General features: G+C 41.4%; 2 protein-coding genes across 11 annotated transcripts; one reads left to right on the top strand and one right to left on the bottom strand.

Annotated features, from left to right (window-relative positions):
• The first annotated feature begins 12189 nt into the window (after positions 1 to 12189).
• LOC125544411 (Survival protein SurE-like phosphatase/nucleotidase) lies at positions 12190 to 16047 on the top strand. Its single transcript, XM_048708101.2, has 10 exons — positions 12190 to 12584; positions 12760 to 12854; positions 12959 to 13026; positions 13112 to 13155; positions 13233 to 13310; positions 13427 to 13580; positions 14479 to 14631; positions 14716 to 14826; positions 15344 to 15409; positions 15511 to 16047. The coding sequence occupies exons 1-10, from the start codon at positions 12292 to 12294 to the stop codon at positions 15628 to 15630; spliced, it is 1182 nt and encodes a 393-aa protein (XP_048564058.1). The 5' UTR covers positions 12190 to 12291; the 3' UTR covers positions 15631 to 16047.
• A 1071-nt stretch (positions 16048 to 17118) lies between these two features.
• LOC125530664 (receptor-like serine/threonine-protein kinase ALE2) lies at positions 17119 to 25586 on the bottom strand. 10 transcript variants are annotated; one of them, XM_087547376.1, is made up of 19 exons: positions 25434 to 25577; positions 25154 to 25332; positions 24295 to 24426; positions 24097 to 24192; positions 23873 to 23983; positions 23599 to 23775; positions 23423 to 23503; positions 23167 to 23271; positions 22951 to 23058; positions 22782 to 22880; positions 22405 to 22608; positions 22191 to 22313; positions 21925 to 22116; positions 20669 to 20764; positions 20165 to 20536; positions 19694 to 19951; positions 19021 to 19416; positions 18363 to 18606; positions 17119 to 18292 (listed from the first exon to the last, which is right to left on the bottom strand). In XM_087547376.1, the coding sequence occupies exons 2-19, from the start codon at positions 25245 to 25247 to the stop codon at positions 17668 to 17670; spliced, it is 3513 nt and encodes a 1170-aa protein (XP_087403502.1). In that variant the 5' UTR covers positions 25248 to 25332; positions 25434 to 25577; the 3' UTR covers positions 17119 to 17667. The 10 variants fall into 10 exon arrangements, with proteins under 10 accessions (XP_087403502.1, XP_048551009.2, XP_048551012.2 ...); XM_048695052.2 differs by having other exon boundaries at positions 25154 to 25586; XM_048695055.2 differs by having other exon boundaries at positions 23599 to 23739; positions 25154 to 25586.
• Positions 25587 to 26010: the final 424 nt, after the last annotated feature.

Genomic DNA, 26010 nt, shown 5'->3' with positions numbered 1-26010 from the left:
AAGCATGTGGACATGTTTTTCGATATCGGTTTTTCGCTTGAGGACAAGCGAGGTCTAAGCATGGGGGAGTTGATACATCCATTTTGCATCATGTTTTCCTACTATTATTCATAATGTTTTTATGTATAATAATGCTTTGTGGAGTAATTCTAATGCCTTTTCTCTCATAATATGCAAGGTTTACACAAAGAGGGAGAATGCCGGCAGCTGGAATTCTGGACCTGAAAAAGCTACGTCAGAGATACCTATTCTGCACATCTCCAAATGAGCTAAAAATTTACGGAGAATTATTTTGGAATATATAAAAATACTGGAGCAAATAACTACCGGAGGGGGCCACCTTGTGACCACAAGACACCAGGGCGCGCCAGGCCCCCAGGCGCGCCCTGGTGGTTTGTTTTCAGCCCCACCCACTTCCGGTGCCCATCTTCTGGTATATAAGTCATTTTGACCTAGAAAAATAAGAGGAGGACTTCTAGGACAGAGCACCGCCGTCTCAAGGCGGAACTAGGGCAGGAGCACTTTTGCCCTCCGGCGGAGTGATTCCGTGGGGGGAACTTCCCTCCCAGAGGGGGAAATCGAAGCCATCGTCATCACCAACAACCCTCTCATCTTTGGGAGGGAAATCTCCATCAACATCTTCAACAGCACCAACTCCTCTCAAACCCTAGTTCATCTCTTGTGTTCAATCTTTGTACCGGAACCTCAGATTGGTACCTATGGGTGACTAGTAGTGTTGATTACATCTTATAGTTGATTACTATATGGTTTATTTGGTGGAATATTATATGCAGATCCATTATGTTATTTAATAACCCTCTTATCTTGAGCATGAATATCATTTGTGAGTAGTTACTTTTGTTCTTGAGGTCATGGGAGAAGTCATGTTGCAGTAATCATGTGAACTTGATATGCGTTCGATATTTTCATGATATGTATGTTGTGATTCCCTTAGTGGTGTCATGTGAACGTCAACTACATGACACTTCACCATCTTTGGGCCTCAGGGAATGCATTTTGGAGTAGTTATTAGATGATGAGTTGCTAGAGTGACAGAAGCTTAAACCCTAGTTTATGCGCTACTTCGTAAGGGACCGGTTTGGATCCAAATGTTTAATGCTATGGTTAGATTTTATCTTAATACTTTTCTCGTAGTTACGGATGCCCACGAGGGGGTTAATCATAAGTGGGAGGTTTTTTCAAGTAAGAACAACACCCAAGCACCGGTCCACCCACATATCAAATTATCAAAGTAGCGAACGCAAATCAAACCAAGATGATGAAAGCGACTAGATGAAATTCCCGTGTGCCCTCAAGAACACTTTGCTTATTATAAGAGATCGTTTTGGTCTGTCCTTTGCCACTAAAGGATTGGGCTACCTTGATGCACTTTATTTACCGTTACAGTTACTTGTCCATTACAAATTACCTTGCTATCAAACTACCTATTACCGACTATTTCAGTGCTTTCAGAAATTACCTTGCTGAAAACCACTTGTCATTTCCTTCTGCTCCTCATTGGGTTTGACACTCTTACTTGTCAAAAGGACTACAATTGATCCCATATACTTGTGGGTTATCAAGGAGTTGGATGCACAAGCAATATTACTGGTTAGTATAAGGGAAGGCTAGCAAATAGATTGAGAAGCAACCAACCAAAAAACGAAAACGGTCATAAAGGAGCATTGAACATAATCAACACTGAATAATGCACCACAAGTAGGATATAATTTCATTTCATAACTATTGACTTTACGTGCATGCATAGGGAATCACAAACCTTAGCACAAATTTACTTAATAAAGCATAATTACTCACCAACATGACTCACATATCACTATCTCCATATTGCAAAACTATTGCAATGAATCAAGTTCATAATATCCAATGATCTTCATGAAAGTTTTTATTATATGACCCTTGGATATCTATCACTTTGGGACCAAATTCATATCTCATGCAAATTACCATTACTATTCTTAACTCTCAAAAAGATCTAAGTGAAGCAAGAGAGCATAAACGTTTCTTCAAAATTTTCATCTCACAAAATAATATAAGTGAAGCATGAGAGCATATTTCTTTACAATTTTCCAACTCTCCAAACAATACAAGTGAAGCATGAGATTTTATTTCTTCACAATATAAAGACCTCCGTGCTCAAAAAGATATAAGTGAAGTGCTAGAGCAACTACCTAGCTCAAAAGATTTAAGTGAAGCACATAGAGTATTCTAGCAAATCATGATATGTGTGTGGCTCTCTCAAACAAGTGTTTTCAGCAAGGATGATTGCGACAAACTAAATAATAAAGAAAGCAAAGACTCATATAATACAAGACACTCCAAGCAAAACTCATGATATGTGACGAATAAAAATATATCTCCAAGTAAAATTACCGATGGTCGTTAGAAGAAAGAGGTGATGGTTTCCGGGCCATCCCCAAGCTTAGTTGCTTGGGAGTCCTTGAATATTACCTTGGGGTGCCTTGGGCATCCCCAAGATTAGGCTCTTGCCACTCCTTATTCCTTCATCCATCGTGATCTCACCCAAAACTTCAAAACTTCAATCACACAAAACTTAAAAAAACCTTTGTGAGATCTGTTAGTATAATAAAGCAAATCACCACTTTAAGTACTGTTGCAAACCAATTCATATTTTTTATTCCATTATAGCTAATATATTCTAACTTTACCATGGCTTACCCCTGATACAATCCATAGATTCATCAAAATAAGCACACAATGCAACAAAAACAGAATCTCTAAAAAACAGAACAGTCTGTAGTAATCTGAACTTTGACCATACTTATGTAACTCCAAAAATTCTAAAAACAACGTGAGCAATTTGTATATCAATCAAGTGTAAAAAAATCAGAATTTATCACACTCCAGAAATTTTTAACAATTCTTCTACTGGACGCAAAAGTTTCAGTTAATGCACAGAATCAAATCAACTATCACCCAAATCATCCCAAAGGATTTACTTGGCACAAACACTAATTAAAACACTAAAACACAATCATAACAGCAGCATAGTTGCATATTTATTGAAAAACAAAAAAGAAAACAAAAAAAACTATTGGGTTGCCTCCCAACTAGCTCTATTGTTTTACGCCCCTAACTAGGCATAATGCAAAGTTTCAAGTGTTGTCGTCTTTGGTCTCCAATTCCTCAATTACACAACCATAATTCCTAGGAGTTCTAGCATATATATTTTTAATAATCACATTCCTAGGAACAAAATCAAGAGACTTATTTCTATATATTGGTTCCTTCATCAAATCGACAAAATTGGGGTGAACTCTAATCATTTTAAGATCTTCGTTATTGTTGCTATTTGTGGCACCCTTGTCTTTAGGAATGTAAATAAACTTGCAATTCTTGCTAGGAGGAATTTTTTCAATAGTTTTAACAGAAGAAAAAGCGGAACCCAAATTATTAATAATTTCATCCAACTTACCGATCCTAGCGGAACTTTGTTCTACTCTTTCATTAATTATTGGTTCTTTCTCTTTTAGCATCTTTAGAGTAATTCCTACCTTTGATCCAAATTGAGTGACGTGGTTATGAATCTTTTTATCCAAATTGTCAATATGCTCTACGGTAGGCATCTTTTTTTCAATAGCATCCAACATTTGCATAACATGCTCCAAAGTTAAAATCGTTTCATTAACAATGATAGGTGGTGATCCCACTGAATTTCCCATAGCATTGAAAGCATCCATATAGGGACACATCAAGAAATTCCCTCCGGTAATAGTGTCAAGCACAAATCCATACCAAGTAGTAATTCCCACATAAAAATTATGAAGAAGAACGATAGTAGATTGCTTACGAGTTGATCTATTATGAGCATTGCAAATCCTATACGAGGCATCTTTTAAATTCTCTCCTCCCCTTTTGCTTAAAATTGAGAAATTCATTCTTAGGGGTGCACGTAGCAAGGGAAGAACTAGCCATAACGATAAAGTGACTTTTAGAAGTGGGGGAGATGAAAATGAGAGGCAAATGGAAAATAAAGTAAATGCAAGTAGATTAAAATTTAAGCGTAAGTACTTGATAGATGTTGACGATGTCTCCCCTGCAACGGCGCCAGGAATTCTTCCTGCTACTTGTGAGCTGCGTTGGGATTTCCTAGAGGAGAGGATGATGCAGTACAATAGAGATAAGTATTTCCCTCGGTTATGAGACCATGATTATCAATCTAGTAGGAGAACCAAGCAACACCATATAAACAACACATGCACACAAACAACAAATACTTTCAACCCAACACATAGAGGGGTAATCAATCCCTCAATGGTTACAAGCAGGATTAAATGGTATAGTTTTTGATAGATAGATCAAACAAAAATAAAAAGTAAAATAAATAAAAGAAAATTGTAGCAAGGTATTTTTGGTTTTAATATATGATAGAAAATAGACGTGGGGGCCATAGTTTTCACTAGAGGTTTCTCTCGAGAAAATAACATATGGTGGGTAAACAAATTACTGTTGGGCAATTTACAGAAAAGCAAATAATTATGACGGTATCCAAAGCAATGATCATGTATATAGGCATCACGTCCAAGATTAGTAGACCGACTCTTGCCTGCATCTACTACTATTACTCCACACATCGACCGCTATCTAGCATGCATCTAGTGTATTAAGTTCATGGAAAAACAAAGTGATGCTTTAAGCAAGATACCATGATGTAGATAAGATAAACTCACGTATGAATAAACCCCATCTTTTTACCCTGAATAGCAATGATACATACGTGTCATGTTCCTTTCTTTCACTGGGACTGAGCACCACAATATCGAACCCATTACAAAGCACCTCTTCCCATGGCAAGATAAATCAATCTAGTTGGCCAAACCCAACCAATAAATCAGAGAAGAAATACAAAGCTATAATAATCATGCATAAAAGAGTTCAGAGAAAACCCAAATAGTATTCATGGATAGATACGATCATAAACTCACAATTCATCAGATCCCAACAAACACACTGCAAAAAGTCATTACATCAAATAGATCTCCAAGAACACCGAGGAGAACATTGTATTGAAGATCAAAAAGAGAGAAGAAGCCATCTAGCTACTAACTACTGACACATAAGTCTGTGGTAAACTACTCACACTTCATCAGAGGGGCAGCAAGGATGATGAAGAACCCCTCGTGATCGTTTCCCCCTATGACAGAGTGCCGGAAAAGGCCTCTAGATTGGATCTCGTGGTTCTGGAACTTGCGGCGGTGGAAAAAGTATTTCGTGGACTCCCCTGTAGGTTTTGATATTTTAGAGTATTTATAGAGGCGGAGGTAGGTCAAATGAAGGGTTGTGGGCCCCACTACCCACCAGGGCGCGCCCCGGTGCCTAGCGGGCCACTCCTCCATCTTCTCATGGCCTCTAGAAGCTTCTAGGGTCTATTATCATGAGAAAAAATCTCCAAAAAGTTTCATGGCATTTGGACTTTGTTTGGTACTGATATTCTGCAAAGTAAAAAACAAGCAAAAAACAACAACTGGCACTGGGCACTAAGTTAGTAGGTTAGTCCCAAAAAATGATATAAAGTTGTTTGTAAATGTATATAAAACATCTAAGATTGATAATATAATGGCATGGAACAATCAAAAGTTATAGATACGTTGGAGACGTATCAGTAATCCACACAAGACCCCCATCCTCCTCCTCCTTCTACAACCCACATGGCCCGACGGCCAGAGCGACACCTTCCACCCAAATCATCAACCCATCCTCCAAATAAGCGCCACCCCAAGCCATGGTGCACACAGTATAGCCAGGAGCTCAAGGAGCATTTGGCAGCGGAGAAGCAAATCACAACCGCATGCGTGATGAGCTCGCGATGGCTGCCATTCATGCCGACCCCCGGATCTTGGAGGAGCACCTCACCGTCGATGCGTCGTGCGCCGACGCTGCCATGTGGTTTGCTGCTTTAAACGATAGTTCGTGATGTTTTCTCGAAGCCACTGTTGGTGCCTTCGACGAAGACTACAAGGTGTTTTCTCAGTGTGCTCGTTCTTACCTCAACTCGAGAGCCAGCAGGTTGGTGCCTAGAGTGGCTCAAGAAACTCACCACTATGAGGAAGGCACCCGCGATGTGGAGGCCTCGCCCTCTTCCAAGTCCAAGGAGCCAATCGTCATCGATATCTCCGACGATGAGGAGTAGCTCGTCTTATTATCTCACTATAATGACCTATGTTCAGTTAGCTAGCTAGGTCGGTTAAGCATGTTCAGTTTACCTATTGCATTTGCTGCTCCTGCCTTTCCTTCACAAATTCTAGTGAATTGTCTTATGTACTTTTACCATGCAATCTGATCCTCTAGTATATATGTTATATATGTCGTGCAATGTGGTGCTCACTTATTAACTATTTGGTTAATTTGTTGTCATGTTCAGTTAACTGTTTGGTTCAATTCTGCAATGTGATGTTTATTTCTTGTGGGTGCAATTTTGTATTGTCTTCCATGTGAGAAATAAATCAAATTTGGTTGTACAAAATACATGAGAAACAAATACAATTGCTATATTTCCAAGTTGTCAAGCATGCTTGGTTTGGTCAACTGTCTGATCTTCTAGTATGTTATATATTGTGCAATGTGGTGCTCAGTTAATGTTTGGTTCATTTGTTGTGATGTTTAGTTAACTGTTTGGTTCCATTCTGCAATGTGATGTTCAATTGTTCTGCGTGCATTTTTTGTTGTCTTCCATGTGAGAAATAAATCGAATTTGGCTGTACTAAATACATGAGAAACAAATACAGTTGCTATATTTCCAAGTTGTTAAGCATGCTTGGTTTGGTTAACTATCTGATCTTCTATTAGGAGTATGTTATATTGCGCAATGTGGTGCTCAGTTAATATTTGGTTCATTTGTTGTGGTGTTTAGTTAACTGTTTGGTTCAATTCTGCAATGCGGTGTTAAATTGTTGTGGGTATAATTTTGTATTGCTATGCATGTGAGGAATAAATCGAATTTGGTTATACTAAATACATGAGAAACATATACAATTGCTATATTCCCTAGTTCTTAATCATGCTTGGTTTGGATAAATGGCTTTTACATATGGCTTGAATTAATCTGTTAAATCTGTAATGTGCTTATTTTTCATCAACAATAGGAAACAATAGGAAGCACTGAGGCTTACGATCGAGGTTTGCACATGCATGGTCTTTTGTCTAATAGAACATTATTGTGCAATTGTAGGAACCATTCTGATATTTAGGTTTTTAATAATTTGGTCTTGCACATGTAGGTCGTGTTATCAGAGGTTTTGACCCAGTGTTCAACCCATTTTGCATATGGGGAAATGAGTTGTCCATGAATACCAGTCAAATTAAGAAACTCAGAAAGCTTGTTAGGATAAAGAAACTAGCGACGAAAAACAACAAGATCTTTGTCTGTACAGTGAAGAAAACATCAGTGCACTACATGATGGTACTAACTATCATACCTTATCTTTTTTATTCCTTTGCGCCATTTCTGAATTTAGAAAAGATATTTATGCATATCTTGTTTTCAGGCCTTTCCAAAGCAGTTCACTGATGATTACCTCTCAAACCACCTGTATGGTCAAGAGACAAGGAAGGTAGTCATACAACACCCACGATACAATATTAAAGTCTTCCTCAAGAGAACGAAGGATGGACGGTAAATCATCCATAGGCACTGGCCTAAAGTTGCAAAAACCTTCAACATCAATGAAGGCTCAATATTCGCCTTCCACTTTAGCAGTTTTTCAGATGAGATTCATTTGTCTATCTACCGTCTATGATGCTAATATCCAAAGGTTATAGATGTTGCATGTGAAACTTGGTGCTGGTGTTGTTTTGTAATGGGGTAACTAGCTATATGTCTATATGGTATAACTGAGTGTTGAAGCTATATGATGTTCTACTCTGATGTATTTCAATTATAAAATCATGGTTCCGTAATACGAAAATGAAATTTATCGTGTGGTTAATATGAAATGTCAATTATTTAATAAATGAATTATTAATAATAGGCCAATTGGCATGCTTATTAGATTTTTCTATTGCAAACGGTTATTGAGACAACACCGTGGGCAATGACCTCATACAACACACACAGTTTCTAGGAAGAAAACGTGTTGAATCAATGTACAATCACACACGACTCTCTTGAAAACTGTTTGTGTTAGGCCACCTTGCGCAAACATTTTTCACATAAAAAGTGCGTGCGATGGACAACCTATGCCACACAGTTTCTTCGACGCACCATGTGTGATGCATTCAATAATGCAAACGATTAAATTGTTAATATTGTCTGCAATGGCAACGCTATCACAGACAATTTGATGAGGAAAATTGTGTGTGATGTACGTGCGAACGGAAACGTTTGTCTGGGATCCATCGTGTGGGATGTACATACGAACGGAAACGTACTTCTTGAATTGACTGTCTGGTATGTACATACGAACGAAATGTACTCCTTGGATTGACTGTGTGGGATGTACATATGAAAGGAAATGTTTCTCTGGGATTCACTGTGTGGGGTGTACTTATGAACAGAAATGATTGGGCTTGTAAATTGTATGCGATGGCTAACCCGATCACACACGAGCTTATTTTGCACAGTGTGTGTGACCGAAGGGCCTATCCATGACAGTTTCTGGGTCGTGTGGGAAGGACCCCCTATCGCACACACTAGCAAGGCGACGGTTTAAAATGACATTGTGGAAATGCGTTAAAAATTGTTTGTATAGCAGCTCGTTGTACCAGTGATCATTCAATTTGGTAAGGTGTGCCACATTCAATTTGGTAAGGTGTGCCACAACAATTCATTCTAGGCTTGGTCTGGTGAACGTAACAATTCATTGGCCGGTGATCCTTTGTGGCTCGTCAGCCAGATCTAATGTCATGGAAGAGAAAGCATTCACATGGTTTAGGTTGTCAAGATCAATGTCCCGACGAGGAGTTGGAGCTTCAACTTTCTCAAGTGTTTCGGTTGAACCAAGGGTAGGCGCTCTGGCGTAGAAACTACACTAGAGCAGATCTGATCGTTGAATGATGATGGCATCAAACTGCTTTGACCACTCATCGGGACCTACATGGGCCACCAATTCTGGAGTCAAATCCGGCGGATCTCGGGTAGGGGGTCCCGAGCTAGTGATCTTAGCTTGATGGTAACAGGACAAAGAGGGACGCGATGTTTTACCCAGGTTCAGGCCCTCTCGAAGAGGTAAGATCCTACGTCCTGCTTCAATTGTATTGATTTTGGGTGGAGTACAAAGTACAAGATGATCTCCCTCAAGATCGTATGTGAATGAATCTTATCCTACGGTCTAAAACCCCTCGGCTTATATAGACACTAGCGGTAACTAGGTCTACATGTAGCTCGGTTACATATAGGGAGGATAAGCATGCATATGATTTGAATGTCTTGAAGTGTGCGCCAAGTCTTCGGAGGATTTCATCTTAAGTACGCCATGGGTCATGTCAAACATGGAATATTCTTGGGTTATATTAGGGTCCTTAGCCCGAACCATGACCAGCCGACGTACTTAGCGCCGCCTAGTCTAGGACACAGTCACTTGGTTTTTCTATTCTTTTCTATTTTTCTATTGATCACCTTTGATAGAACATTGTTTCCATCTGCTTCGTGATTAATATATGAAAGCCACCAATTGCTTGGTCTCTCTCAAAAAGAGATGGATCTCTTTAAAAAAAGGAACACATCTAACACACCCCATTGCAATATGCTTACAATTTTTTGTCTCAAACCTGAAGACAAAACTCTTCTCGCAGTTCTCCAAGCAAATGCTTTGACTATGGAGACGATGATTTTATCTTTAACCTCTCGAAGCCGGGTTTTTTGGGTTGATATGTAAATCTGTAGTTCATTATCTCTCTCACTAAAAAATGGAGTTCGATGCATGCATAGAAATTTGTATGCACATCCAAAAGTGCATTGGGCATGTAATTAGGATTCTCTTCTACTCTTTTAATGAATCAAGTCCTAAGAGCATCACCAATAATTCCCTATCTCATAAAATTTCTGGTTTAGATGGAGCCGGGCCAAACTCCAACAGTTCCCATAAAACTGGAAAAAAGATACAAGGCCTCATGTAATCAGCCCTACTCCCCATCCATATAGGGGGGGATGGAGCTCCCTCATAATTTCCCTTAAACGTGGCGGGTGCCAACCGTCGAAAAATCAACTCCCTTGAACACACGTCTCCTCACACCATCGTGCTCCGTCCGGCACCCCCCCCCCCCCGCGCCAACCAGCGTGTCCCTGCGACGGCCCACCTCCTGGCTCCCGGCGGCTGGCAGTCAACAACTACCACCCGCTCCAGCCAGCTTCCTCTCACTGTCGACAATCGCTCGTCACCCTCTCTGCTCCAGCCGACCTCCTCCCGTGTGTGATCATCGCTGCTTCACCAGACCTTGCCCAACCGGTCACCATTTTCTTTCATCCCCAAGGTGTTTGACGATTTGCTCACCCAAATTCTTTATCTATCAAAGAATCCCCATCTAAATTATGTGATTTTGCCTTGTAGATGAACTCTCTCATTGAGTTTTTTAGGACTCAAGCTCATATGAGGAAGAAGAACTTGACATGTCTATCTCGTTGTCTGCGGAGACTATGGTGTCAAGAAGCATGTAGGAAGAATGTTGAACGTGCATTTGGAGTTCTGCAAGCATGCTTTGCCATTGTTTGTGGCCCTACACAATTGGGGCACCAAAAGGATTTTGTGGTGCATCATGATAGCGTGTGTGATTTTGCACAACATATTCATATAAGACGAGCGGGAACATCCACCAGAACTAGGGTTATGTGAATGAGGGAAACAAAGATCACATACCACTTATTGATCCACAGAGGGACTATCAACGACTCCAGAAATTTCTTGAAATGCATCGCCAAATTGAAAACCAGGCGGGGCATGAACAACTTTGTGATGATCTTATTGAACATTTCTGGTCGCTTCTTGGTCAATGAACTCACTCATGATTTTTTTACTCCAAATGATTTGGAACATTAGTTGTGTTCGAATTTGGCGTCGAGTTTTCAATCATATTTCATATATTGTGGTTGCAAATAATGTTACTTATATTTGTTGGAATAATGTTGTTTTGAATTACTATGTTTATAGAATTGACATGCATATCTCATTTGTACATTAATTTAAAGACACAATGAAAAAAACTAGATTTTAGTTTTTTTACGAAAACTGTAAAAGCAGCTCACCTCTCAACTTCCCCTAAATTATATGGACACAGGGTAAAATCATACTCCCTCTGTCCCAAAAAAATGTGTCAGTACAAAGTTGTACTAAGGTTAAGACACTTATTTTGGGACGAGGGATATTTAGGAAGAGTTTTTTAGAGGAATGGTTGGTGATGCTCTAAGGATAGACTTCAAAAAAAGAAAAGAAAAAGGAGATAATTCAATCTATGCCCCTAGTTGGATCTCCTTCGTTTGATTTGCTCCTAGTTTTGAAAACACCCTGTTCTTCCCAAGTGAGTTTACTCCTCTTATGCTTTTGCCCTTTGACTGTTACTTTGAAAACTTCGTAACAAATTCATATTAATTCTAAAAAAATGCAAATAAGATATCAAAATATTCAGGAAAATATCACCTATATGTGCATGTCATTTGTATTCACGACAAAAGTGTTGTTTAAGCGACACAAGCTTATTAACATTTTTAAAGTTATTAAACCTAAAAAAATATAAACAAGACTTTTGTCATGAATGCAAATGACATGCACATATAAGTGATGTCTTTTTGAACATTTTGATATCTTATTTGCATTTTTCTAAGCTAATATTTGTTATGAAGTTTTTAAATCAAACAAAGGGTAAAAGCATAAGAGGAGCAAACATGCTTGGGCATAACTGAAGGTTTTCCGAAACTAGGGACAAATCAAACAGATAGGATTGGGCATAAAATAATTATATATGTAAAAAAATAGTCGGAAGTTTACAATTGAAGATCGTGGAGTAGGTAACCCGAGAAAAGGGACGAAGTGTGAGATTAACTAACGAACGATGACAATTGACAAAGCAATTTTGGCACACTTTTGCTTGAGCAGTATACTTGACCTTTCCCTCAAATCTGTGCGGGTCAAAAAGACGCTCGCTCGACACGTAAAGCGGGCCCGGTCCGGATAAATCCATAAACTATGCGCGCCCACCCCATTCCACTCCATTTTCCTCCTCCGCTTCGCCTGGAACATTTGCCTCTTCCTCCCTTCCTCCGTACCCCCCTCCCCCTCCCCCTCTCTCTCCCAACGCCCGTCCATCTCTCCGGCGAAACCGATGGCCGCGAGCTCAGGCGACGAGTCCCGGAGGCCCAATCCCCTCCCCTCGGGGCTCGTGTCCAATCTGCAGTCCGTCCTCGCCGCCCGCCGCCCGCCTTCGCCCGAGGACGCCGGCTCCACCGCGGCCGAGGCCGAGGCCCCGACAGCGGAGACGGCGGCCGATGACGCGCCGGCTAAGCCTGTCGTACTTCTGACCTGCGCCGGCGGGATCCAGTCGCCGGGTCTCGCGGCGCTCGTCGACGCCCTCGTCAAGGGCGGCCGATGCGACGTCCACGTGTGCGCCCCTGAATCGTATGTCCCCCAATCCGAACGCCCAACCTCCTGATTCCACGTTACATTTTTCTCTTGAGATTCATCGTTTTGGCTGGATTTTTTTCGTGAACTACTGTAACTCCCTAATCCATCATTAATCATCATCCCTGTGGTTCTTAGAGCAATTTAATCACAACATTTTCTTAATTTGAAGGGACAAGCCTGTCTGTGGTCACTCCATTACCATCCGGCAGACTGTGTCTGCGACATCCGTCCATTTTACAGGGGCGAAGGCTTTTGAGATATCAGGTGAGGGTTCTTCCTCCATTTGTGCGCCATTTGTATCATACCATTCCTCATCCATTGGGTACTGTGAGTTTCCTCTATGCTAATTGCGACGACTCTTAATGTAGGGACGCCGGTGGATTGTATCTCATTGGCATTATCTGGGAGGCTATTTTCTTGGTCGGCACCTGCTTTGGTATTGTGCTTGTTAACTATGCTTAGGGGAAAAGGTGGATTTATTATGCTTTGTCGTTGAGAGGATGATTCCATTTGGTTTGCAGGTGATCAGCGGTATCAATACTGGGCCAAACTGCGGCTATGAGATGTATGCTCTTGTTTCACAAGTGGCCCATTTATAGTCTGTTTCAGTTTAGTTATATAATTGATTACAAATCTGTGTAGGTTCCACTCTTCTGCCATTGCTGCTGCAAGAGAGGCCTTAATGTGTGGGGTACCTTCAATTGCAATCTCATTGAATTGGTGGGTATGCGATTAGTCACATTAAAACTGTGTCCCAAATCTATTATATCATTCCTGGTATGGTTTATTCACTCGGTAACACAAGCTAATAACAAGTGGTGCATATATGCAACTAGGAAGAAGGATGAAACCAAAGACGATGACTTCAAGGATGCAGCTGGGCTGTGTTTGCCACTGATACATGCTGCCTTGGCAGATATTGAGAAGGGAACTTTCCTCAAAGGGTGCCTGCTGAATGTTGGGGTTCCAAGCTCGCCAGCTGCAAATAAGGTTATTTTGTGAATAAAACTTTGTACTCAAACTCCATTTAGAGCCAAAAATAGCATCATAGCTGTAGAAGTACATGAATCCTTCTACTTGTTGTCCACTTTGTCTTTTAGTGAGAAGCATACTGGACCATGCTATTGCTATTGTTTGTGACCCAGAGCAGTACATATAAGTATATAACTTATTATATCCTCAACTTCAGAGCATCATATACCAATTACGTTTATTAGAGGCTAGTCTAAAGTGTAAATCAACAAGTTTCTGCAATTTATAATGTAGAATGTATGTTGTCAGTGAACTACGTTTTCGAAGTGTCTGTCCATTTGAAGCACGTGATGCACACCTCACTGACAATCCAATGATAGAAAAAATGTATTACACAGAAGTTGCCCTGTTTTGACACCTGAACCTTATCTTTTTAGATAAAAACCCGTGTCGTGTCTCCAGTGGTTAACTCTCTTCTGCTGATGACTTATCTATCATAGTACTGCGATGTGTATCTATTTGTCTCTTGATCTGGTATTTTGCTTTGGACCTCACCAGGAGTAGCATGGTCATAACTCATAAGTTAGCTTTACTTTGGCTCCATCCTATAATATTAATGATTTTTTTTTGACAAAAGGGACACCTGATTTCTATTTAAGAATTAATGACAATGCTGCAATTAGATGTACAACAAATCAACCTTACTAAATTGGAGGAACAATGGTATTTGTTTATATGTTGATAATGGGGAAGTCAGGTCATTTTGGAATCTTCTGTTTAAATTTGTATTATTTTTCACAACTGTGACAGGCAAAAATCTTCAGCACATTGGTAGTTTTGGTTCCTTTTTAACACATAATTAACTCTCTCTCTCTCTCTCTCTCTCTCTCTCTCTCTCTCCTGCTCCTGATGCCAGGGTTTCAAGTTGACCAAGCAAAGCATATACAGTCCTGCTCAAAGCTGGCAAGCTGTGTCGACAAGTAGGCCTCAACCTGCTGCTCACTTCATGGGCATGCATCAAAGCCTTGGTATTCAGCTTGCACAGCTTGGGAAGGATGCTTCTGCAGCAGTATGAAGCAAATCTTTTACTACAAAGAAGTTTATCATGTCATCATTAGTGCAATATAAAATTGGTTTATCCTTTTATCTTCAGGGAGCTGCACGCAGAGGTAGTACTCAGCGGAAGACAGTTGAGGTCGAGTCTGTTGCAGCTGCAGGGAAGCAACAAGCTCGAGAAGTAGTGAAGAAATCTTTCCGTGCCGAGGTAAATGTATTTTCGAGAGCTCTTGTATAGCACAATCAAAACACATAGCTCCACTCCTTTGGCCAGGCACAAAACAAAAATGAACTTTTAAGCAACCAAACTAGGTACTTATGGTCATATGGAGATTGTAAATAGCCTAAGGTCATTCTAGTGTTTATTTTTGTAGAAGTGAAAGTGTACTCCTGACTTCTGAGGGCCTCTTTGATTCACAGGATTTGTAAAACGCAAGGATAGGAGAAATATAGGAATAATGTTATAACATAGTGAATTATATGGTTGTTTGGCTGTGCACAGGAAAAAGATAAAATTTCGTAAGGATGAGGTTAGAGTGGATGGATATTTTTCTATGAAATCTAGTACAAATGAACCTAAGGAATAAGGGAAAATTTCCTAAGGATGAGAATCCTCCAAAATTCATCTAGAATACCCTTGAATCAAGCATGTTAGTAAGCACATTTAAACACAGTCAAAGCTTTCTGCGCATCCTTTTCTTACCTGGCTTCATAAAAAAATGCAGTTCATTGAGAAGCTGCACAAAGATTTGGATGACGATATCGATGTGAGAGCTTTGGAAAATGGATTTGTGAGCTCTCTCTCTCTCTCTCTCTCTGTGTGTGTGTGTGTGTGTGTGTGTGTGCTGTGTTCTCCAGGTGCCTAATCGTTTCCCCCTTCTACAACCTACAGATATCTGTCACTCCTCTGAATGTGCACGGCCATGTCGAGCCTGAACTCGAAGCTCCAGCGTCAGACTGGCTGTCAGCAGCTGTGGCTGTATCCGAAGAAAAGGAAGCTCCAGCGACCTAACAAACACGCAGAAATGTACACTGTAGGTGCTTTAGTCCTTGCCTTGGTGTCCATCTCCTCTCCCCTTGCTTTATTGGCTTGATTCTTGTCTGTCTTTTGCATTCCATGCTTCTTCAGTGCAGTCTTTATTTTTGTTGGTCTTCTCCAACAGTTGCCGATTTTCTTCGTCATGTAAAATGATTTGATGCTGGAGCCCTACAGTTTCGAAGTGATCATGTAGGCGACTGCATCTACTAGACGAATACTGCCACTCCCCACTATTCTTTCAGTGTGGTTTGTTCCAGAAAGGTGTTGTGTCATCGGATGGGTGTGATTGGTTTTTGATTTGTACCTTCTGGACCATGTCGTACGAAAATATTTTGACCTCATGTAACCTGAAATGCAGTTTCAACAATTAAGTTTGTTGGTCTCTCTTGACATGCTGTGAGCGGTGCCAGAATTAACTTGCTTTTTTACGATAGTTCTTCAGTTCATTCTCGTGCTAGTGTTAGGGCATCTCCACCGTGGATGCTTAAATGGGCGCCCTTAAATGTCCCTTGACACGTTAAGGCTATCTCAGTTTAAACATTTCAAACTTGCAAATTTGATGAAATTTATAATAGTTTGATATATTGGATTTAAATTTAACGGAATTAAACTAGTTTGATGTATATTACATCCAAACTATTCAAAATTAATCTAAACTAAACTAAAAACTTAATTAAACCAACCTGAACACCGTGGTTTTGCAGTGGCGACGGTGGCACCTGGGCCAACCCATCTAAGAGGGACGCACAGAGCCCGGCCATGAGCTGCTCTTGCTCATCCTCAGTGGTCTGAAGCCGTCGGAGCCTCCTTGTCCGACCACTCGGCCGCCTCTTCCCAGTCGTCGTCGGAGGCGGGCTCCTCTTGACGACTGAGGGGGCGACCAAGTCTTGTGATAATCTAGTACATCTATTCACTAAATCATTTCCTACGGTCACACTGGGAGATCAGTCCAAGCAATTGGAATAAGAAGACTTAGAGACAGTTCGGTAGTCCATGAAATCCTCGGACCTGCAGAGCACCTCTTTCCCCGCTCCACAAATTTTAATTGCAGCTCGCTCCGCTCCGCACTGCCAACTCCATGGAGTTAATAGTATTCGGGTCGACCCCGCCTGCTCTAGGAACAGAGTTGTGGAGCGGAGGGACTCCGAACAGGCTTTTAGAAAAGTGCAGAATGCAGGGGGGAGAAACTTCATGGCCAAAAGACAAGGTTGTACACTTCTTCCCTTGTTCGAATTTTACTGAAGTTTCTCAACGCAAGATTTTTTACGATGCAATTCATGCAACAAAGGCATAGTATGCAAGTATCCTTTCTCCATTTTCCCGTAATAGGGTTTTGCAAGTTTTACCAGAGCTGGAACATACTACGAGTAGCGGTCCAAGAATGAGTGTTAGGATTTGAACCCCTACAGTCTATTCTCCACTTTCCAAGAAAAGGAGAGCTAAACTCCTACTCAGCTACACTTATCAAGCCACCTATATATATTAAGGGGCAGAGATACAAAATTGAACACATACATATCTTCTCCTAAGAACTGAATAAGAGGACTGAATAATAAAGAGAAGAGTCATATCCTACATCTTATATTTATTTCGCCACTACCTTTCACGTGTGTTCTACCATGGTCTCGACAAGCTCAACCACCCACACGCACTCTCCCCAGAGGAAAGGGGAAATTTCCTTTGAAGTGCAATCCTCCGCTGCACTTCTTCTGCAGCCCGCACAAGGACTTGCAGTTGAAGAACCAGCAAACGGAGTTCTCTTGTTCTATTGTGAAGCTCCCCGGGTGCAGTTCGTTAGGGAAAAGGCTACAGAAAGCCCGCACAACTATTATGTATGCCAGGCCTACATTGCCATCCACCACTGGGTCGCTCCTCATCCGGTACACCGTTTATGGCATCGTTTCCATTTCTGAAATATTCACAGTAAATATGAAGTCCGGCCCGCTCGCAGAAAATAAGCCAATGGTACTTCCTCGTTGCGCAGGTCATCAAAATGAGCCCGCACGTTGACTACTCTGAATCCATCCTAAATCGTTGTAGACCACAGTGTTCACTTGAGCTACCTGTTGATAAACCTCGCTCCCTGTTCCGTTCAGTTCTGCCGACCTTCAGAGGACCTGAACTTGAATACCGCCGAAAAGAACCAGAGGCATCCAGCGTATCGTAACGCGCCGATGCAGTGAACTGCTCGGTAGACAGCACTGGGCCTGCATCCATATCCAGACTTGCCCTACTTATAATCTCCGCGTCTTGGATGTGCAAATCTTGGCTAAAACTTCTTGACTCGTTGAACTCACTGCCTTCTTTGCATACCAACTTTAAGGCCTGAACAACTTCCCCCATAAACGGCCGCTGGTCCACCTCTGGCTGAACACACATGGAAGCAATTGCTGCTACTTTTGCGATGCTGTCTAACGGGATGCTACTTCCAAGTGATGCATCGATGAGTGTTTCCAAACCATCTCTGTTTGTCAGAAAAGGACAGGCCCACGTCACCAAGTTTTCTTGCCCTGGAGGCCTTGACATATCTACAGGTTTCCTGCCCGTAAGAAGCTCGAGGAGGACGACACCGTAGCTGTAGACATCGCTCTTCACTAGAAGATGCCCGGTCATCGCATATTCGGGAGCAACATACCTATCAAGAACCCGCCATAAGTTTAAGATACGTCGAGGATATTATGAAAGAGTTGAGAGATCCAACTTACCCAAAAGTTCCCATAACCCGAGTTGAGATATGCTCGTTCCCCTCGCCTATAGCAGTTCTTGCTAGTCCAAAGTCTGAAACCTTGGGGGTGAAGTCATGTTCCAGCAAAATGTTACTTGACTTGAAGTCACGGTGTATAACACGAGGACTTGAATCTTCATGCAAATAAGCAAGACCTCGTGCCGCCCCAAGTGCAATTTTAAGCCTGGCATCCCAATCAAGCAGAGCAGTGTCCTTATCTGATCCTGTGTGGAATCATAAAATAATCTGTTTATAAGTTTGCACATCCATGTTATACAGGTTACCTAATTGACAGACTTATCATGGGCCTAAGCCCTAAGAGGGATGACCAGCTTGTAACCCGTCAGAAGTACCAAGAGTTTGAAAAGATGGGTTTTGCGACATAACAGTGTTCATATGTGCGGGTATTTCATGTCTTAGCATATCAGTGTTCATATGTGCACTCTATTATAACAGCTGTATAATACTACAAAAAATACTTCTAAATTTTATTGTCACTAAAGTGCTTCGCTAATCTAATACGTCTCCGTCTAACAAAGAAATAGGCTAAGTGAAGCGGTAAAACTGAAATTCTCATGAAAACAGTAAAGGAATTCTGATAAACTGAAGGTCTAGTGACAGAAGGAACAAAGTCTTACCATGAAGGTGAGATTCCAGACTTCCATTCGGAACAAGCTCATATACCAAACATCGCATATGCTCCTCCGAGCATATACCTATCAATTTAACCAAGTTCCTGTGATGCAATCGGCTAAGCATCTCAACCTCAGCCAAGAATTCCCGGGTTCCTTGCTGGTCATCTCTCTTAAGAACTTTGACAGCAACCCGTTCTCCATCCTCAAGAATACCTTCATAAACACGGCCAAAACCACCCTCACCGATTATCCTGGACTCATCAAATCTCTGTGTAGCTCTGTCCATTTCAACCAAACTAAATATTTTTGCTGATCCTTTATATGCCACTATACTTGAGCTGAATGACGGTGATGCCGAGATAGGTCTGCTTTCTAGCCTACTCCCGGCTACTGCAGAATCTGCATTTCCAATGCAAGCATTGACGAAAAAGAAAAGAACAGTAAGCAAAACAGCGTTTAACGTTAATTTTGTAGCTTTAGCCCCTTCAGATTTTGCTCAAAGCTGTTCTAAGTGCTTTGACCAGTAAAGCATGAAATAAAATCTTTCATAAACAGTTGCTTTCCAGTGATAGGTAACATAAAACAAGAATTCCCAACTTCTGAAAGCTAAAAACATTATATTTGTATTAAGTGGAATAACAGAAACAGGAATCCTTAGGAAAAATGGCTTTGCTACCTGCAGGCTTTTCTGGCGTAAGTGATGCTTCGGTTAAATGATGGTGGTTTCTAAGCTTGAAATAAATCACCAATGCAGCTCCAGCACATAAAATTAAAGCAAAGACACTTGACAGGACAATAATCACAATTATGCCTCTGCTTTTTGTTTCTCTGTGGTTTCCTATATCAGCAGCAAGTGGGTGTAACCTTTGATCATTTCCATTGCTAAGACTGTTGTTCAGATTTCCAGGAGCTGATGGTGGTGACGAAGGAAGACCTGAATGAGTAAATGAAACAAAGTATTACCATGACCATTTTTCCAGAGAGAAACAGAGTGATAGATGACTAGAGACCTGAATAATAAACAAAGCAACTGCAGAATCAAGTCAAATCAAAGATTAAAAAACCGACATGATAGGTAGGAAGATGTTAACATAAGGAAAACAGTATTAAGATGAATAACACAAAAGTAGTTATAAAGAACTCTCACCTGGGTATTGAACATATAACACATCATAGTTTCCAAAATCCGTAGGATTTATGATGACCTGTTTGTGCCAAAACCTTTCAAATACTGTAAGTGTTGTTGTATTGTCAAATCTTGCTCCCAGTGGCACAAGATCAATGAGGACAATTGTCTTCTCAGGGTCTTCAGTTGCAGCATTTGCTCCCATAACATGAACTTGACTTTGGTTCATGAACACTCCAGATGCAATTTCTTGTGCAAGTTCTGAGACCAATGCAAAGAACATGTACAGTGCTATACCTAATCGAAGCTCAACTTTTATTGGCAACACACAGAGGCATGTTGTTCCTGGAGGACTATTGGTCATAGGATCTTTACAATTTAACGCCGTGCAGTCTAGCAAAAAAAAAGGATGAGTGAACCACAGCTGAGCGATTAGTACTTAAAATGTAGCAGCCCGGTTAAATTGAATATACAGAATATTTGAATTGATAAATTTCAGACGGCAATAAAGTATATGTATCATACATGAATTTGGAGGTGGAGGCGACAAGGAATGACTTGGTGCTGGTACCAAAGCCCTGGGCTTTCTAACTGCAGAATTGTCAGGTGGTGGAGCAGGTTCTGGATGTACAATTGTACATAAATATAAGTCAATTATAATTAGGTTACCATTCATCAACCAGAAAACAACACATTCACTTTGGAGGCCTAGAAGTTACTACATTAATCAGATGAAAAAGAGAAAGATCCACGTCGTCGGTTATAGTGGGTCCAGCATTACATATCAATCAGATATGCGTAGTTATTTATAGTTGTATCACAAATACAGTTAGTATATATTTTATATGAAGTTTGTAACTAGTCTTTTTTTCTTTTCTTGTAAATATTTGCAACTCTTTTCCCCTATTATATGAATGGCAGAACACCTGCTTGGTTGCTAAAAGAAGTCATATAGAAAGAAAAAAAAGGATCTTGACACGCAATTGCATGGGAAAATTCCGGCTAGTTCATATTAAAGCCATGTAAACCTAGATTGCTTCTGGCCCTATTGGATTCAGCATGAATAGAGAAAGAAGACACTTTCAACGTATTTAATGCAGGATCGAAATTGAGGACCTCGTGATAAATACTTGCATATAGCCAAATGCCCGTAGTAGAGCTAGGATATACTCCGCATGCTTGGATGAGTCTCAACCAATATTGTGGACAAAATATTTACTTTAAATCATACTCCCTCCGATCCAAAATAAGTGTCGCAGTTTTGAACTAAGGTTAGTTCAACCTTAGTTCAAAACTGCGACACTTATTATGGGTCGGAGGGAGTAATATTTAGTCTGCAAATATGGCCATTTCACAATTCTGGCATTACTGATGAAACGTATGTGTACTTATCAATGCATTAGCATAATCAGTTCTCAAGGATGTCAGTCAGCATGCACGGTTGAACCCAACCTAACTCAATATATTAGTGCCCTCGGAAAGGTGTGGTTGTAGGGTGCAGACAAACCCCGGGCACGCCAGACCGCGGCCCGGGGCGACAATCTCGTGTAGGCTTCCTATAGCATTCTATATCACTCGGTAGCATCCTGTAGCTACATTGTTTGAACCTGTGTTCATTCCATTTTGAAGAGCTAGAAGGGATGAGATAATGTAAAGAATAAGAGCAAATTGCAATACATACGTATATTAGCCCATTTGGCCTTTACTCTGTTGTCTATATATGAGATTAAGTTGGACAATTGTGAATTACCACTTCTTTTCCTACAATTATCACAACTAACCTGGAGAATATGAAGGTGAATGATATTGATGAGGGTGATGCGGAGCATACACTGGATTTCCATCTTTTCCACTGGATGGAGACAAGACTAGTGGTGCTGGAGCAGGACTATGATCTAAACCTGAATGTCCATGGCTTGTTGCAGAAGCATTACCAGTTCTATGTGGAGCAGGGCTTATGACAGGAAAGGAACCTGCACCAAACATCACTTACTGAGATGAATGTACTTATTTCTAATTATCTTTTCGCTAGTGGGATTGTGGATACCTTTGTGGTGTTTATGATTTGCAGGTGGTACATGGCTGGAAGGTTCCTTTGGTGGTGCAGCAACTGGAATGCCATGTCTTCTCCTATGGATGCTGGGAGAAATTTGGGGAGAATGGACAGGTCCTGCACAATATAAATTCATAAATTTCACTATCGGCAATAAGTTCATTATGGTTGTGGCCTAGTAGGTATGGTTGGTGCCTTGATGGGATACCTTCTACAGATGTCCTATTGACAGGCAAGGAACGGTGATGCCTTCCCTTTGACGGTGCCACAGTTGGAGCCCCATGGATCCCATGTGTATTATTTACAGCTATGGAATGGTGATGTCTGCCTTTTAAAGGTGATGCAACTGGAACGCCATTGGCCTTCCCATGGTTGGCAGGATGGATTGTTGTTGTTGGAGAAGCAGCTGGTCCTGCACAGTGATGTATAAGAACAAAAAATGTGATCTCCGCTCCTTAGCGCACCTAGTCCCGTCAACGGCACAAGTGATTAATGATGGACAAACAGCAGATATTGCCCATCATATATTTGGAGTGCATAAATGAAGAGGATAAATCTACAGAATGACATGATTGAGTTCAGTACCATTTGAATGGGGACGTTGCCTCTCTTGTGGGGGAGTTTGAATGGCCCGGTGTATCGAAGGTGGAGCGGCAGGAGTTAAATGATTAGTCTCCCTTGTGCCTATTCCGAAGCAAATAGCTCCTTTAGAAATGCTATGAAAAAAATCTGCACTGAATCAGGTAGACTGAACCTTTTGGCGGTGAGCTGCTGTGACTTGGCAAGTTATTTGGAGGTCTAGCAAATGATATGCCATCCTTGTCCTGACTGGATGCAGGAGCGATGGGCGTCGGTGGTACTACTGACACATACATAAAAGGTTATATAAACCAAAATCTGGGTGAGAAAAAACTGAAAACTTTGAAACGTATGGACCAGCTATATGACTAGACATCAATAAAAACTATACCTTCCTGTGGTGGCTTTTTTTTGCTGGGTGGTTCTCCTGGAGGTGAAGCAACTGGTACTCTAAGTGTGTCCTGGCCTGTTGGAGGAGTATGGAATGACGAAGGAGCTGCTTGCCATACGAATCACAGGTCGCAACAGATTCTGGGTTAGGTAAATATGAGAAGTTGACACCATTTTATTAAGCTAATAAAGTAACAACACAGTGTATATTAACTAAAACAAATAACATGATATAACATCAGATCCAACAATCTTACAATGGCCATATCTATGGGGTAAAGGAGCTGGCTGTGTTGATTGACTGCCAGTGGAAGGTGAAGATGGAGGCTGTTGAGATGCTGGTCAAGGTAAAATTATATGAAAATTGAGAAACAAATAATTGACCAAATGGTAATGACATTGAGGACGTAAAGCAGATCCAGATAGTTCTTACACCAGGGTGGCTGTGTTAAAAAATGTGCGGCAGCTGGAGTGTTCACAGCAATTTTAGGATGAGACGCATGTGGTTCAACTGGAAGAGATGGCGAAGCTGCAGGCATTTGTTCTTGAAGATGATGATTGCCTGTTTGAGTAGCTGGAGAAACCATTTGTGAAGGAGGGGAAGGTTGGCCTTTGAATAAAGCAATGAAGTTTTCGTTATTCGAAACTGGATTTCACAGTTACACAGATACAGGTAGAGTTCAGCATCATACTGAACAGCAATTCACCTGGACTCTGTATAGATGAAGATATTTCTGGTGACTGATAAAAATGATCCGGTGAAAGACTAGGTTGCATTCTAGGCAGCAGTGCCTGTTTGGACGCTGACACAGCTTCATCTGAGGAAGCCAAAGAGTGTAAACCATTTCCATTAAAAAATCATGTGTTTAAAAAAAAATCTTGACATGGCATTGAAGGAAAACATATAATAAGTCGGAGTTACAAAAGGTACCTTCATGTTTTATTGTTGGGCTCGGTGCGTAATGATCATACTGTTTGTTAACATCTGTACTAGTACTAGTTGGTGCTGATAATTTTACAGTTAGCCCTAGAACATAATTGTTAATTGAATTTAAACTACAATCATACAGCAGATATATAACAACAAAATTTTGAAATCATTGGCCCATAGGCATGTTTAGTTACACACCTAAGCTTTGCAATGTTGGAACTTGTAGTTGTGACGGGTGAAGTATATTATCCAGGTTGATTTGTGGATGGCCACTTGTTATGGATAGAAGAACTTTACGACCAAAGGCAGGTGCATGAGATTGCTGATGACCTTCAGAAACAAAGTAAATATGACATTCAATTATTTACTGCCATAGAATAGAAAGCCATAACTGCAGTCGTCATTACAGAACAAAAAGGAACGTGGTTACGTTTGGAAGTAAGACGAAATCTTAATTAGTGAAAACAAGGTTCTAAAAGAAAATATAATTAGTCAAATAATTAAGCACGCATATAATCATTATATTTATTTGGTCAGGATTACATACATATATCTGGCCAGTGCGTTGCTGATACAGAATCACAATAAAGTGCTAATAAAATATAATTCGAAAAGTAATTAGGCACGCTGGTGACCTTTCATCCATCATATATCTGGTAGTGCTCGACACTAATCTAGGTACTGATTAGAAGTTAAAAGTGGACGATCCCACTTTATAATATGTAAACAAATCTTGTGTCTCTCGTATAGTACTCTGCTTAAGATTTGGGGCAACTGAAGATCACAAACAACGCTCTCTAAACATCAATCTGCCATCCAATTCCAGCAATCAAAGTGCCCGACAACGGTGGCTGGAGTTGCCACGCGGAATCTACACAGCCAGTTTGATTGGCCATAATAAACTAACGCCGAGGCTCGGGGTTTGGCAGCTAAACCCACGAAAATTCTCACGAGCAAGGCGGCATTCAGACACGCATGATGCTGGTCGGACTAAAACGACAGCAGGAAACCGCGAAACCACCCGAGAGAAGCACGCCGGTAACTCCACTCCACATACCTCCACCTCCAAGGATGACGACAGCGGAGACCAGCGAGGCGAGGGCGAGGGCGGCGCAGACGCCCCACCCGTTCCCTCCTTGGCGCCGCCCCATCTCCCGGAGCCTCGGCGGCAGAACCCGGACCGACGCCGCCGTCAAGTGCCGACCGCCCACGAACCCGCCATGTCGGCAAAAAGGCCTGTCGGCGAGCGCAGAGGCGGGAGCGGGTGAGCGGGCGAGGAGGGAGAAGATTCGCTGGCAGTAAACAATTGGGGAAGCGAAGCGGGCATAAAACCCAACAGCAACAGGGGTCAGGAGGAGCAAGTTGCACTAGCAGCGGCGGCGGTGGCGGCGGCGGCAGGGCATTTCCGGCGATCGCGCGAGTGTTTCTCTACGGTTTGGTTTTCTTTCGCGGCAGCCAGCAGGGGGGCAGGGGCGGGCGGGCGGGCGGGCGTTTGTATGAGCAGCGCGTGATGCTGTTTGGTAGCCATCCTCGCCATAAAGTTAGGCGGAGTCTGGTCCGGGACACGCACAGAGGGTGGTGGTGGACGCGTGGGTCTTTCTTCTTTCTTTTGCCCCTTTTTCTGGGGACACCGGCGAGCGAGCCGTCAGTGAAATTGACCCGTGAGGACTAGCATACTAGTGGTGTACCGATACAAACATGATACAATCACCTGTGGAATCAACGAGCACAGCTACAACTTTTTTACTGAAAAAAATCCAAATTTATTATAAATTTCATAAGGAGTTTAAAACACCTCAAATCAAATATGATAAAAAAAAATTACGTCAAGGACTCTAGATCACCGAGTGATCACTATGGTCGTGACACCCATACTGTAGTCGGTTTGACCTTGTCAATGAGAGTCGAATAATC

The sequence above is a fragment of the Triticum urartu genome, chromosome 3A (assembly GCF_056163025.1).
Source record: "Triticum urartu cultivar PI428250 chromosome 3A, HENAU_Tu73, whole genome shotgun sequence".
In the NCBI taxonomy this organism is placed as follows: Eukaryota; Viridiplantae; Streptophyta; class Magnoliopsida; order Poales; family Poaceae; genus Triticum; species Triticum urartu.
This window is presented reverse-complemented; position numbering and strand designations above follow the sequence as displayed.

Excerpts from the sequence above, each read along its gene's own strand:
- LOC125544411 (XM_048708101.2), top strand. The coding sequence starts at position 12,292 with ATGGCCGCGAGCTCAGGCGACGAGTCCCGGAGGCCCAATCCCCTCCCC. Across the intron at positions 14,632-14,715 it reads GGAAGGATGCTTCTGCAGCA|GGAGCTGCACGCAGAGGTAG; the intron begins GTATGAAGCAAA and ends TTTTATCTTCAG. Across the intron at positions 14,827-15,343 it reads AGAAATCTTTCCGTGCCGAG|TTCATTGAGAAGCTGCACAA; the intron begins GTAAATGTATTT and ends AAAAAAATGCAG.
- LOC125530664 (XM_048695052.2), bottom strand. The coding sequence starts at position 25,247 with ATGGGGCGGCGCCAAGGAGGGAACGGGTGGGGCGTCTGCGCCGCCCTC. Across the intron at positions 22,881-22,950 it reads CAGCAGCTCACCGCCAAAAG|GCACAAGGGAGACTAATCAT; the intron begins GTTCAGTCTACC and ends GCTTCGGAATAG. Across the intron at positions 18,293-18,362 it reads CGGGTTATGGGAACTTTTGG|GTATGTTGCTCCCGAATATG; the intron begins GTAAGTTGGATC and ends GGTTCTTGATAG.